At 38.1% G+C, this 14907-nt stretch overlaps 1 protein-coding gene across 4 annotated transcripts in view; it reads left to right on the plus strand.

The window, feature by feature from the left end:
• NR1H4 (nuclear receptor subfamily 1, group H, member 4) overlaps positions 1 to 12430 on the plus strand; it is an 80495-nt gene extending 68065 nt beyond the window's left edge. For 3 of the 4 annotated variants that reach the window (XM_010831600.1, XM_010831601.1, XM_010831598.1), the window contains 2 exons: positions 7830 to 7943; positions 9788 to 12430. In XM_010831600.1, the coding sequence (XP_010829902.1) occupies positions 7830 to 7943; positions 9788 to 10026 (353 nt within the window). In that variant the 3' untranslated portion in view covers positions 10027 to 12430. The remainder of the gene's footprint in view (positions 1 to 7829; positions 7944 to 9787) is intronic. The other variant, XM_010831599.1, reaches the window with a different exon arrangement.
• Positions 12431 to 14907: the final 2477 nt, after the last annotated feature.

Raw genomic sequence — 14907 nt, forward strand, 5'->3', positions numbered from 1 at the left:
ACTGGTTCCTCAAATCCTCACAAAAATCCTTTAAGTAATATTATTCTTCCCATTTTATAGATGAAAAAACTAAGACAGAGAGTGGTTAAATAATTTTTTCAGAGATAGACAGGAAGCCTGACTTCAGAAGCCACGTGTCCTAGCCACTATACTTCACTGCCTCTCAGATAAAATGAAATAATGAATGAAAAACACAGTTTAACTTACTGTGGAGTAATACTGTGATGGGGAGGGTATGGAAATGAGGGTATGTCCTCAGGGAACTCACAGACTAGTGGAAAAGTAAGGTGTCCAAGCCAGTGATTCCAAAGGAGTGTAAGAGAGACTGTAAGGAATATGTATGTAAAATGAAGGTGAAGCCTAAAGATGTGCCTCCCTTCTGCCAAATCTTCCTGGTGAGTCAGAAAAGGCATGTAAAATTACAGTTGAACCATGGAGGATGGTTATGAACTTGTCAAGCCACAAAAGTCTGAAAAAGGCATTCCAAGAGATATAGCCTTTACAATATAATAATATAGAAACTGCAGGTACAAAGATATGGAGAAATGAGAGAGCATCCATGTATAGGACTGACATATACCTTGATATTGCTGCAAGACAATATTTTTGGAGCTGAAAATGCAGTGAATGCTAGATTATTAAGGATGTTGAATGCCACAAAAGTAGCTTTAGTTCTTATGTAATTGGGATTCTTGGTAATATTCTGAACAGATACGATATGACCATAAAAGTACTACGCAAAGATCTTTATTGTGAAGGAAGGTTTGGAGGAATTAAGACAAGTAGCAGGTCTCTATAAAGAGACCAATGTAATAACTAGGTGAGAAGACATGAGGGTCTTACAGACTAACAACATGTAGTGATCAAAAAGAAAAGACCTTACTTGATAACATAAGTTACAGAACTTGTAATACTGCAAATTTGAGAAAAGTTCAAGAATAAAGTTTTCTAGAACAGTCTGTATAAAGAAACATGCATGCCTCTGGCTCATAAGATACTTTACCCAAACAGCAGCCACATATCGTGACAATAAAAACCACCCAAATTCATGTGCTGCTTCATATTTTTAATCTATAGTGATGCTTCCATTTATTAATATTTATGAATTTGCTTCCTCCAGTGGATTTTCAGAACATTGCCTTTTCCCCACACCATATAAAAACCTGATCTTGCAAGATGACCTTTCAGAATAACTTTATTTTTATGCAAATATAACACATTCTTATTTCTATTGTATGTTTAATTCCAGAATAACATTTCAAAGTTACCCTGTTTAAGCCTACAGAGCTCTTTAAAGAATATAATGTAAAATTTCTTTTCCTGTTCTTCAAATTCATACTCTTTTGTTTGCTATTATTAAATCCCATTACACCCACCAAGATACTGTCTCCCGAGATACATTTACTTAGTGAGGATTACAGTGTTTATTTATGTTAATTGAGGCTTCAGAATATATTTCTGACACAACCTGTGGCTGAGTTGTTTTTTTCATAATTCTAGTGCATCAGTTTTTTATTCCTAATGTGGTATTATGCAAAATTCATTTGTAACCTGGAATTTTTAATAAAAATAGGAATAATCATATGATACCATAAAATATGATAGAACTGAAAAGGGCTTGCCGACACTAATTAGTTTACATTTTTACATTAAGGAAATTAGCAATACCTCCTCACAGACTTAACAACTTGTTCTGTTATGTTCACTTCAAATTGAAATAACCTGTGAAAACTATAGTGTTTTTTGGCCTTTTTTGATTACCCACAACAGACATAAGTGAAATATTCAATTCAGTAAGTGTTTATTAAGATGACAATATACCTTGTGATTTTGCAATGGTTTGCTTTTACAAGCATCATCTTCTTAGTATTTCCAATGGCCTCTAAAGGTGAGGGCTATGTTCCTATTTTATAATTGGGGAAAGGCTTACATGGGCTGGGTGACCTGCCCAGGGTCATACAGCTAATCAGCAGACTATCAGGAGATGAACACAGGTGTTCTACTCAAAGGCCAGCACTATTTCTGTACATTGTACCTGTCACTTGCTAAGATCTAATATTTGCCCCGCTACTAGCTGGTAGGGAATATAAAGACCCAGTAAGACATGGTTCTTCCCCTTTGGTTGACTGAAGAAGGCACAAGAAGCAACTATCAATCTGAAATTGCATTTAAGCAAATAATAGAATGAATAGAGACAATGAGGTCAGAGGAAAGAGAGATGCTTATTAGAATGATGGACTTGTTGTAGTATAGTAAAGCATACCGTATATAGTATATGTTTTCTGCCTTTTAAATATATATGATTTTGCTGCTTTAACTTACACAAAATGAAAATTGTTATAAAAGCTAAATTCTCTAATGAAGCAGATTTAAACTGTCAGTTCATAGACTGTTTGTTCATAGACCTTTGAAAGAAAGGTTGGAAATGTACAGAGACAAATGACAGAATATTTATAAGAAAGTTTCAATTCTTAAATTTTAGAAATCTTACAACTTCTCATGTTGCTTTTCAAAGTGGTCACATGATTATTTTGGCATGGGACAAATTCGGGGGTCAAATTATAGGAAGAAACCCCTTCAAAATAAGAGATAGTATTAAAGTAACACAAGTGTCAATATTTCCATTGCCCCTCAGCAGTATTCCCCAAGCCTGTTTTACTTGTCCAGTTTGGGACATTATGTATTTATTTATGCGTTTGTCTCCTCCATCAATCTGTGAACCACTTGAGAACTGTTCCCAGCACTAACGCAGTGCCCAGCACAGACAAGGTGCACAAAAATTGGTGAATTTGGTTGAGATGAATCCGAAATTTGACAGTCCAAACCCTGGCAACTCTTAAGCACCATTATCCTAAGATAAATTTTAGCCACTCAGACTACTGGAAAGTATTAAATATCTTAAATATTTTAATCAAGGCAACAGTATGGCAAAAATGACTCACTGAGTGGAGGTTAGCAATTGAAACAGAGGCCAAGGTCCAATCTCTTAGCACCGCAAGAATATTTTCATTGTCTGAATGGCATCCTTTCTCCTAGTACATCTCACGGCTATGTAACCTTCATTGCTAGGAACAAACAAAACATAATATTGCATAATTTAACAAGCATTTATTAATCTCCTACTGTGTCTCCAGTAGGATGCTAGTTACTAAGGACACAGATATGAATAAGAAACATCTTTATTGGTCAGGCAGTGTGCCAAGCACTGGGGATAGAGCAGTTGACTCCTGTTCTTATAAAATGTAGATGGTATTTCACACTCTAATGGGAGGGAGAGATTTGAATTGTGAGAGGTGCAATAGAATTGAACATAGAGGAGGAAACAACTAATTCTGCTTCAACATGACAGGAAAAGCTCCACCAAAAAAGCAAAATTTGAACTTGGCCTTGAAATATGAGTAGGGTGTCCTAGCCAAATGAGGATGCCTTGTATATGTGCATTTGTGTTTGGTACACACGCACATACCTCTGCTTTATTTTTGCCCCCAATTAAAACTAGGAAGTTAATTAGGAAATAAAGACATTTACATTTAAAGTAACTTTAAAGAGCACAGTGTTAATTCTATCACATGGTTATTCTCTCAGAGAATATTTATCATTGGAAAAATAATTTATAAATCACAGACTTTTTTAAGGAAAACAAAAAACAGAGAAGCAGAAACAGTGATTTTTTTTTTTACAACTAACATTTTCATGGTAGGCTTTGTGATTAAATTAGAAAATAGCCCCCTCTTGTGACCAAAAATCAACTAATTGGACTTAGAACAAGTTTCTGGAGGAGGAGGAAGCAGGAAAACAAGAAAAGACTGCCCCTTCAGGATGATGCTGTTGTTACATTGCTTATGTTAGAAATTGCTGGCTCAGAAATACTTAAAGCATCTCTTTGTTTATGCTGGCATGATTAATTCTGATTATCCACTCTAATTCCAAAAGCAACTTTATATTTATCTATCCTGTAGGAAAATAATTTTTTAAACTCTTCTATTATTTATTTTCTACATTTTCTCTATGTTCACTGTTGGTCTTTACAATGAACATTTACAAGATGAACATTTTTAATAAACATTTTAACCTGTTTCCCACCCCTGCCAATTACCAGTTGCAATTAGATAGCTAATGGTATCATCTTTGGAAGGTGAAAGGGATTTGGGAAAACAAAATAAGAAATTAGGTAGTCAAAGATGATTTCATAAATATTTTCAAATCAGTTGCCTGCTTCCCTGGTAGCTCAGTTTGTAAGAATCTGCCTGCAATGCAGGAGATGGGGGTTCAGTCCCTGGGTTGGGAAGATCCCCTGGAGAAGGAAATGGCAATCCACTCCAGTATTCTTGCCTGGAGAATCCCATGGACCGAGGAGCCTGGCAGGCTATAGTCCAAGGGATCACAAGAGTCGGACACAACTTAGCAACTAAACCACCACCAACCTTATCTCCAAACCTTTATGTATTTTTTAAAATAATATTTTAGGTAACTGCAGCTGATAAGTATAGTACTCAAATATAGAAGACTGCCATTTCTCAAAAGTGAAAAAGAGTGGCCTTATTAACAAATACAGATCTTAGCTTGGCTTTAATACCTAGAAAAATACTGAGGCAAATCACTGATCAGCCAGTTTGTATTCATCTCTAGCAAACTGCAGGATGCAAAAACAAAACAAAAAGCAAAAATACAGCTTTGTAAATACAGAAGTACATGAGCTTAATCAAAAATTAAGATGGAATGAATGTATTGACCCAATTTCCTGAATAATGAAAATAATAGTTCTTATTATGATTATTTGCTCTAACATTTATGAGGGTTTAACATTTACTGAGAGTTTACCATGAGCCAGACAGGATGCTGCATCTGAGCTGGTGGCTCAGATGGTAAAGAATTTGCCTGCAATGCAGGAGATCTGGATTCTATCCCTAGGTAAGGAAGAGTCCCTGGAGGAGGTAATGGCAACCCACTCCAGTATTCTTGCCTGGAGAATTCCATGGACAGAGGAGCCTGGAGGGCTACAGTCCATAGGGTTGCAAAGAGTCGGACACTACTGAACGACTAACATTTTCACTTTTACTATACTAAGTACCTAACAATTACCCTCAAGTAGAGTGACTAAAGGCTAGGCATGGTGCTAAGAACTCTACATATTTTATCTCATTTAATACTATTATTACAATTCACATTTCACAGATGAGGAAACTGAGGCCTAAAGAGTTTAAGTAGTGTGCCCAAGATCAAGTCATAGGTCAGCTTTTAGACTCAGACTTACTACCTCTTTAACTACTATGCCTGTTGGCAACCAGGACTAGTAGTCCCAGCCTACATACTCCAGCTGTCTGAATTTTAAGTTGTATCTAGCTTGATCATGCGGAGAAGGCAATGGTACCCCACTCTAGTACTCCTGCCTGGAAAATCCCATGGATGGAGGAGCCTGGTAGGCTGCAGTCCATGGGGTCGCTAAGAGTCAGGCACACCTGAGCGACTTCACTTTCACTTTTCACTTTCATGCATTGGAGAAGGAAATGGCAACCCACTCCAGTGTTCTTGCCTGGAGAATCCTAGGGACGGGGGAGCCTGGTGGGCTGCCGTCTATGTGGTCGCACAGAGTCGGACACGACTGAAGTGACTTAGCAGCAGCAGCAGCAGCTTGATCATGGGCATTCACTTCAATCTGTAATAGCTGGATAGAGGGAAGTCTTCCACACGATGTCATCCCCAAGTTGTTCAACAAAGACACTACTGTTAAGAGAGCCCACTGGGGTCGATTAAGCATTGAAGGGGAGAAAAGTGCTATTTTGATTAAAAGAGAGAAAGGCCAGGGATTCTGTTTGAGAAGATTCTTCAGATTCATCTAAAGATGAGGATTCAGACTTTCTAAGCCTGTGAAATGTACTATTAGATGATAATTATACTCTTTTTAGCATTTGGAATCCAATTTTACTTGATATGTTTTCAACTAAGCTCTCAGGCTTTAGGTCTAGTTTGGGATGAAATAGAGTTGTCTATTGTGAACCAATTCTGGGAAACTCGGTCTCATCTTAATTCACCCATAAGTCACAACACAACCTTTCTTTTTTTTACTTTCTGCACAATTCCCTAATCAAAGCTTTTCTGGAGTGGGGCCAAGCACAGAACAGGCACCAAACTAATCGCTTTTGAATGACTGGAGGAAATGGCACAAAGGAATCTTAAATTATGAAGAGGAGTAAGTTATAAAGGAGGAGGAGGGTATTGCAAGCAGAGAAAATAACATGTATAAAACTGAGCAATAAGAATTGTTTAGGGAACTCCAAGTGCCTGAACACGGCTGGAGTAAAGGCTGTGTGATAGAAAGACGGTACCTCTTAGTCACAACTAAGAGCCAGGACTCTGGGGCCTACTAGCTTTGGTTTGAACCCTGGTTCCACTTTTCACCAGCTATGTGTCTTTGGTCAAGTTATGTAACCTCTCTGTGCCCATGGGCACAGGTGTGAGAAAGATTAAATGAGTCCCAGTGCAAGAAGTGCTTAGAACAGCACCTAATACATAGTGAGTACTCAAATGTTAACTCCTATTGCTATCATGTGGGTGAGTAGTCGGTGGTGGGAAAGGCCGGGGACAGGGCCTAGAGTTTCCTATGTAAAAAGGAAGGCATTTATGCCAAAACCATGGAGAGTTTTTGGAGGTTTGAAAGAATTGGGGAGACATGGTGTGGTTTGAATTTTAGAAGGGTGATTCTGGGATGGATTGAAAGGGACCACACTGAAAACAGGAAGACCAGTGAGGAGGCAGGTGGAATAATCCAGATGAAAACAATTAAAAACTTAAACTAAGTCAACCAGGTGCCAAGTGAGAGTTAGCTGGTCAAATCCAGAGGACTCAGCACTGGACTGAGTTAAAGGGAGGCTGAATCTTGGTTACCAGGTGGAGACAATTGGGTGGGTGAGGATACCAGTCACTAAGGATGGGAACATCAGGAAAGAAGAGGATTTGGAGGAAGATGGGGAATTTAGTTCTGTACATGGTGTCTTTGCTTTTGGACATGCTGAGTTTGAAGAGAAAAGCCAAGTACCATTGCCTGGTAGGCAGTGGATAAACAGTTTGATACTTCGGAGAGAGATTGGAACTCTGTTAAGAACTCTGCTGCTGCTGCTGCTGCTAAGTCGCTTCAGTCGTGTCCGATTCTGTGCGACCCCATAGACAGCAGCCCACCAGGCTCCCCCGTCCCTGGGATTCTCCAGGCAAGAACACTGTAGTGGGTTGCCACTTCCTTCTCCAATACATCAAAGGGAAAACGGAAAGTGAAGTCGCTCAGTTATGTCCGACTCTTTGCGACCCCATGGACTGCAGCCTACCAGGCTCCTCCATCCATGGGATTCTCCAAGCAAGAACACTGGAGTGGGGTGCCATTGCCTTCTCCGGTAAAGAACTCTAGCTACTGTATTAAGTAGAGTTTATACTTCCGGACTAAAGAACAATAATTTTTCGTTGGTTAATATGCTGTCTATGTCTTGATTATTAGATAGTGATATTTAAAAGATTAACTAAGCCCCATCTAGAACATGGTGAAGTTCAGAGATTCTTTTGGTAATTCAAGAATATTATCATTTATTGTCACATATTGTGACTAAAACAAAGGCACAGTCAAGATCAAAGATAAATCATTGATTAGTTTATATTTTAAGGATTTCGTTAACTGATCTTTTTTGCAGTGCCTCACCTTTAACTCAGATATTTATATATAGTCATTATTTAAATGTATGTATGTGGGTATAAATATTGTCTGTGTGTGTTTGTAGTTTTACACTTTTCAGTCATTCAAAAATTTTATTATGCCTCTGCAATTTTTCAACTTTCCCCCATAGGTATCTCTGATGAATATATAACACCTATGTTTAGCTTTTATAAAAGTGTTGCTGAATTGAAAATGACTCAAGAAGAGTATGCTCTGCTTACAGCTATTGTTATCCTCTCTCCAGGTAATTTCAATGTTATATCTTTATTTTTATTCCATTTTTCGGTTTTCCTCTCAAGTTTAGTAGGAATGTTAAGGAAAATCTTGGATAAAAAACATAAAGAGAAAGTAAAATGGCCTATAATTCCATCACTCAGATTGAACCATTGTTAACATTTCAGTGTAGTTCTCAGCCTTTTTCTGAACATCATGCTCATTCATTTAATAATTGCATTTTGAACGCCTTTATACACTAAACATGTTTCCAGACATTGCGGGATATAGCAGCAAAGAAACAGGAAGGATGTAGTTTATATCCTAGCAGAGTGAGAAAGACAATGAATAAAGAAACAAACAAAAAGAAGTTTCAGGATGTGGTAATACTACAAAAAAATTAAGATGTCATATAAGGAAAGAAATTGGCAGCAAAATGCTGTTATAATCAGTAGTCAGGGAAGGCTCATCTAAAGAGTTGAAATTTGAGCAAGACATAAATAAAACTATATACTTTTTTAACATAATAAAGAATATACTGTCTTTATACTTTTTCCATGTCATTAAAAATCATACTGGTAGAATTTTGTTGCAATATGTACATCATGTTGTATGATGTATAATCATTTACTTAGTTGTTACCATGTTTGGATATTCAAGATGTTTCCAGATTTGTCATTACTGTTTTTTTTAAACAATATTGAAATGAATCTCTGTACATAAAATTTGTCTATATTTTTTGATTAATTATTTGGGAATAAGTAATGTCATGTTCCTGATTTGTAAAGCTTAATTACAGTGTTAGCCTTAAACCATTTTAATATATGATACTCTGGAAGATGCTATTAATAGTTGTTACTTTGTTTTACCATGAGAAATTATAATTTTAGAAAGAATGACCCAGAAATTCCACTCCTCAGAATATACTCACCACAAATGACACTTATATCTATTCTTGGGGTTACCTTTTGGGTGCATTTGTCACCAAGTCCAAGCTCGTACTGCTCCCCACATGGTGGTCCGAAAAATCAAGAGATGAGTTGTTAGGATAAGGAATAGCAACTTTATCTGGAAAGCCAGCAGACTAGGATGGTGGACTAGTGTTCCAAAGAACCATCTCACCCAAGTTAGAACTCAGGCTTCTTTTATAATAAAATTGGAGCAGGTGTTGTTGGTTGCTGCAAACTTCTTGGTGCTGGAATCCTTTGTTCTTGCAGCTGTCCAGGTAGGTCTGGTTATAATCTTCCTATAAACCTCCAACAAGACAAATGTTATTCTCTGTTCTGCAACATTTTATCTCTAAATGAATGGAAAAGTGTCTTACTTTTAAAGGTCAGAGCCTTGAGAATGGGTTATTCTGTATATTTCAGGCTCCAGGCAACATTCTATTACAAAGTGCAGAGTTAAAATGACTAAGCATAGGTAACAGAGTACACAGTTTAAAACCAAAGGAGTAGTGTGCAGTCTTTCCTGAACACATTGATTGGAGGGAGAATTTAGGCAGGCCTCTGCGGGGCAGTTGGAGAAGGAAATGGCAACCCACTCCAGTGTTCTTGCCTGGAGAATCCCAGGGATGGGGGAGCCTGGTGGGCTGCCGTCTATGGGGTCGCACAGAGTCGGACACGACTGAAGCGACTTAGCAACAGCAGCAGCAGCAGCAGCTGGGGGACAGTAAAGGTTTTATAGCTTGATCTAATTGTGATTACAGGAGTATATATACATGTGTGTAAAAATTCATCAATGTGAATACTTTGCCCATTTTAAGTGTACAGTATTTGTAAGTTACAGTTCAAAAAAAGTTAACCTTGCTGTAATTATGCCAAATTTTTACTTTTCCACTTTTTTTTGTCATTTTATTTTGAACTTGAAAAACAGATAGACAATACATAAAGGACAGAGAGGCAGTAGAGAAGCTTCAGGAACCACTGCTTGATGTGCTACAAAAGTTATGTAAGATTCATCAGCCTGAGAATCCTCAACATTTTGCCTGTCTTCTGGGTCGCCTGACTGAGTTGAGGACATTCAACCATCACCACGCAGACATGCTTATGTCATGGAGAGTGAATGACCACAAGTTTACCCCACTTCTCTGTGAAATCTGGGATGTGCAGTGATGAGCACTGCAGAGGCAGGGTCCAGCTCTTCATTTTCCTGATATAAATCTGATACATAACTTTCTTTTATTGCATTTGTACCTGGCTTCATGCCAGAATTTTCCTCTATATTTATGCGGTAGTTATATAACCCTAACTGTAAATATGGGGCTAGGTTGAAATACTCTCTATACTGTATTTTACAAAGCTTCAGGGAATTTTTCATTCAAATTGGCATGCCCTGTTTGCCAAATTAATCATTACTGTAAGTCTGTTGAAATAGGGAAAACTCTCATTTTGCTCTTCATCTTACCTTATTGCATATATTTTATTAAAGAGTTGTGTTCAATTTGGGCAATAAACCGAACATAATGGCAACAGGCTTTTCTTTGGGAACAAAATTTGAAAAATATGCAAACTTATTTCTTTAAATGATGAATGGCATCCTATTGAGTCTGAGGGGGTAATTTCCACAAAGATAAACTCTTACAACATAAATAGCGCTTTTCTCATCCCCGGAGGTCCTGGTGAATATTCATTCATTTGTGATAGCCCTTTGATAATTTCTTATTCGTCAAAGTTCACAGAGCATAGCATATAGAAAAGTTAATGATTCTCACATAAAATATTCCCTCAAGCAAATTCTTTCCCTACTTAGGATCCTGAGGTGGCATTTACAAATTCAAGTATGCAGATAACTCCAGTGATGGGACATTCCCTTTTCTCTCATAAAAGTGCTCTCTATTGGCTTTATGCATGTAATTACTCATTTTTCATTTATTTGTTTGTTTTGCTTTTGGAAAACACTCCTTCAGCTGGGTGCACAGCTGTGTATACTTCCCCTAAAGCAGGAATTAGTTCATTTCCTTCCTTCATTGTTATATTGTTGCATTCTTATCCCCACCATCCTTCAGTAAATATAATAAAACACCTTCTGTAAGTAATGGGTTTACATGTCCCTTAACTCCTGAAATCAGCCAAATTGGAGCTTGCTTAGCAGCAAAGAGTTTTTCATTTTAAAATATTAAGGCAATCCTGAAGTTCTAACAAAGGCTAGTCAGTAGAAAAGGAGTGAGTTGGGGCTAACATTAGTTGAATTCCATTTGTTTCAACAAGAAAAAAGACTTGAGTCCCCACTAAGTAAAATCTTTATGCTAATCTCCATGGGAGATATAAAGATGATGAAGACCCAGTAACTGCCTGGAGGGGCTTAAAAGAAAAGCAGAGGAAAGTGCTGTGGGCTTACCTGGGAAAATCTCATGGGGGAGGTCCTGAAGAATAGTCAGGACTTCATGGGTCAGGGTAAGAAAGGAGAGGATTCAAGGTGAACACAGTGGCAGGAGCCAAAGAAGGGGAGGTGGGGGAGTTGTACAGATGTTTAAGGACCAGGAGGAATGTGGGCCAGAGAGGGAGGGGCACAGTGCCTTTGTAAGCCTCAGTTTCACCTCTGCAAAATAAAGCTCTCAGTACCCACCATCAAAAGGGATTGAGCTGATGAATGAAGAGTAAATGGGAAGTTGCAGACTCACCAGGGAAGTGGGTGGTGAGGAAAGGACATTTAAGACAGAGAAGTAAATTTCTGGATGCCTGAAGGAGAAGGGTCAGTTTGGGGAACTGAGTGTTTTGGTGTTTCCAGATCCTAAGGCATCTGGGGGAAAAGCAAGTGGTGGGAACTGAGCTGGAGCTGAGGGTGTCCTATAGATAGAGATAGAAGTTAATCTCTTAGGTCTGGACTTACTCAGGTGGTTAAGACCTTGTAATAGCAAGTATTATAACTTGTCCCCAGTTCCTGACATGGAGATTCTAAAACTCTTGGCATTTCCTGAGTGATAGGAGGATCTTTATTATTCATAACAAGATCCTTTCATCCTTACCTGAGTTAATGCTAATAAGGTGACTCTTGGTGGGCCTCTAGATGCTTTAGGGTGGAGGATGGTTACCAGAGGAACCAACCACGTGATTAGAGGGTTAGAATTCAGTCCCATTCCTTGAACTCTGGGGAAGGGAGAGGAACATTGAGATCAATGTCAGTTGCCAATGGCCAGTGATTTAATCATTCATGCCTATGTAATGGAAATTCCAATTTAAAAAACCCACTAAATGATAGTATTTGGAGAGCTTCTGGGCTGGTGAACACATTGAGGTGCAGAAGGGTGATGTGCCAGAGAGTGTTTAAGCTCCACACCCTCCTCCATTTACCCTTTGTCTCTTTCATTTGACTCTTCCTGAGATGTAGCCTTTATAATACACTGGTAATAGTAAGTGAACTGCTTTCCTGAGTTCTGTGAGCCAAACCAGCAAATTAACAAACCTAGAGAGGGAATCACCTATACATATCTTATTTCCACATACGGGCACATTTTGAGGTTCCTAGACAGCATATTAAAAAGCAGAGACATCACTTAGCCACCAAAGATTTGATGCTTTCAAATTGTGGTGCTGGAGAAGACTCTTGAGAGTCTCTTGGACAACAAGAAGATTAAACCAGTCAATCCTAAAGGAAATGAGCCCTGAATATTTATTGGAAGGACTGATGCTGAAGCTGAAGCTCCAATACTTTGGCCACCTGATGTGAAGAGCTGACTCACTGGAAAAGACCCTGATATTGGGAAAGATTTAAAGCAGAAGAAGGGGATGACAGAGGATGAGATGGTTGGATGGCATCACTGACTCAATGGACATGAGTTTGAGCAAACTCTGGGAGATACTGAAGGCCAGGGAAGCCTGGAGTGCTGAAGTCCATGGGGTCACAAAGAGTCAGACATGACTGAGTGACTGAACAACAACTAAGGTTCCAGGTGGATATGAATTTTGGAGGGGAGGCTATTCGACTCTATATAAATATAACATTTTAGTATTGATCATAACTTATAAAATTTTATATTATTGAATTACAGATAATATTTGTTAGTGTAAATCAATAACATCCCTTTAAGATTGAACTTAGTCTTGTTTTTAATATTGGCTCTCAATAGATCATCTGCTGAATGAGTAGTTTAATTAACTGAGTGAATCAAGCTATCTGTAGCCCCCAAATTCCATCCAGTAGTTCACACAAGGCAGAATCCACGGATTGATAGCTAATGTCAAAGCATTAAAAACAGCAGAAAATACAAAATGGAGAACAAAACCACTAATAAATCAATCAAAAGGAAAAAAATCTCCAACAACTACAGTAAACTTTAAGCAATAAAGGAGCATTCTTTTTTTTAATTTTTTAAAAATTGTTATTTTTTTTTACTTTACAATATTGTATTGGTTTTGCCATACATCAACATGGATCCGCCACAGGTGTACACGTGTTCCCCATCCTGAACCCCCCTCCCACCTCCCAATAAAGGAGCATTCTTATAGGGTTGTAAAAAAACCAAATCGTATTTCAATATTCAAGGATTATGAGATTATGAGTGACTCTTCTGTGTTCTGTAGAGATGTGTAGTCAGATGAATGAATATTCCTAATGTAATAACTTGAAAAATTTAGATCTCCAAGCATGATGCTTTCATCACAATTTGGAGAAAGTTAGAACTATTAAATAAAATACTTTGTCATCTGATGGAAGCAAACTGGTGAGGCTTGCTTTGCATGTTACGACCATTCCAATTTCAAGTGAGAACACCTAAAACATTACTGTTAACCTAACCACCAATTAGAAAATCTACACATGAAAGTAAATTGCAGCTCACTAGTTGAAACCCTCAATTACTAATTGCAGTGTTAAAATCAAGGTAGGTAAGATGGTGAATGTGCTTAGGGAGTGGGGTACTAGGGGGGTGGGGTACTAACTGAGAATTCTTGTAAAAGTGAAGTTGAGAGAGCAACACGGAGGACTTTTTTTATTCATAAGGGAAAAGCAATAACAATCAAAGAATCTAGAAGGGAACTCCTCACCCATTCCCCACCTTTAACCAATGAGGAAGATGGGCTTAGAGAATCTGATTTGCACAGATTTCCTGACTCTGGATTCACTTTTCACCACATTGTCCTTTATAAGCTAGAGGAGTTACCAAGACAAACCAAACAGACAATGAAAATAAAAAGAAACCAACCATGAAAATACCCTGCTGCCAAAATTTCAGCAAATAGCTTACAGAAATACTAAGTGGTGTGTGTGAGTGTGTGTGTGAGTTTGAGAGAGAATGTATACATACTTCACATAACATAGTTTCAATTTGTAATAAATAGTATTCAAATGTTTAGGTACATAGCATGCATCTAAGAAAAAAATAGAACTGTTAACTGTTGACTCACCAAACAAAATCTGTGTGACACAATTTCCTTATTCTTAAGGTTCTGGAAAGCAGTGTGCATATTTTGATATTTGGGTTCAACAAATCCAACATAAAATCAGAATTCCACTCAAAGTTTGGCTGAAAATGGTATGACAAATTGCCCCTTTAGTTTTAAATAGAAACACTATAAAACTGGTTCCCAACCTTTTTGACACTAGGGACCGGTTACATGGAAGACAGTTTTTCCATGGACCAGAGTGTGTGTGTGTGGTGGTGGGGTTGGGGGTGCTGGTTTCAGGATGATTCAAGTGCATTACATTTATTGTGTACTTTATTTCAATTATTATTACATCAGTTCTACCTCAGTTAATCAGGCATTAGATTCCAGAGTTTGGGGACCCCTGCTATAAAACATAGGTTGATTTGAACACCAGATCCTGTGAAAATGGATCTACTGCAGTCATGGACAGCAAAGGGTTCTGGTAAAGACACCAGTAAAAAAGGAGCAACCACTCTTGGGTTCATTTAAGCGATTCAACGATCACTTAAATGTCAACTTTTTGATGACATCTTTACCGGGCTAACCCAGAAGGTAAGCTCTGCAAGAGCAGGACCCCACTGCTTAGGATGGAGTCTGGTACAGAACAAGTGCTTAAGTGTGTTTGTTATA

The sequence above is a fragment of the Bison bison genome, unplaced genomic scaffold (genome assembly GCF_000754665.1).
Source record: "Bison bison bison isolate TAMUID 2011002044 unplaced genomic scaffold, Bison_UMD1.0 scf7180017864529, whole genome shotgun sequence".
NCBI lineage: Eukaryota > Metazoa > Chordata > Mammalia > Artiodactyla > Bovidae > Bison > Bison bison.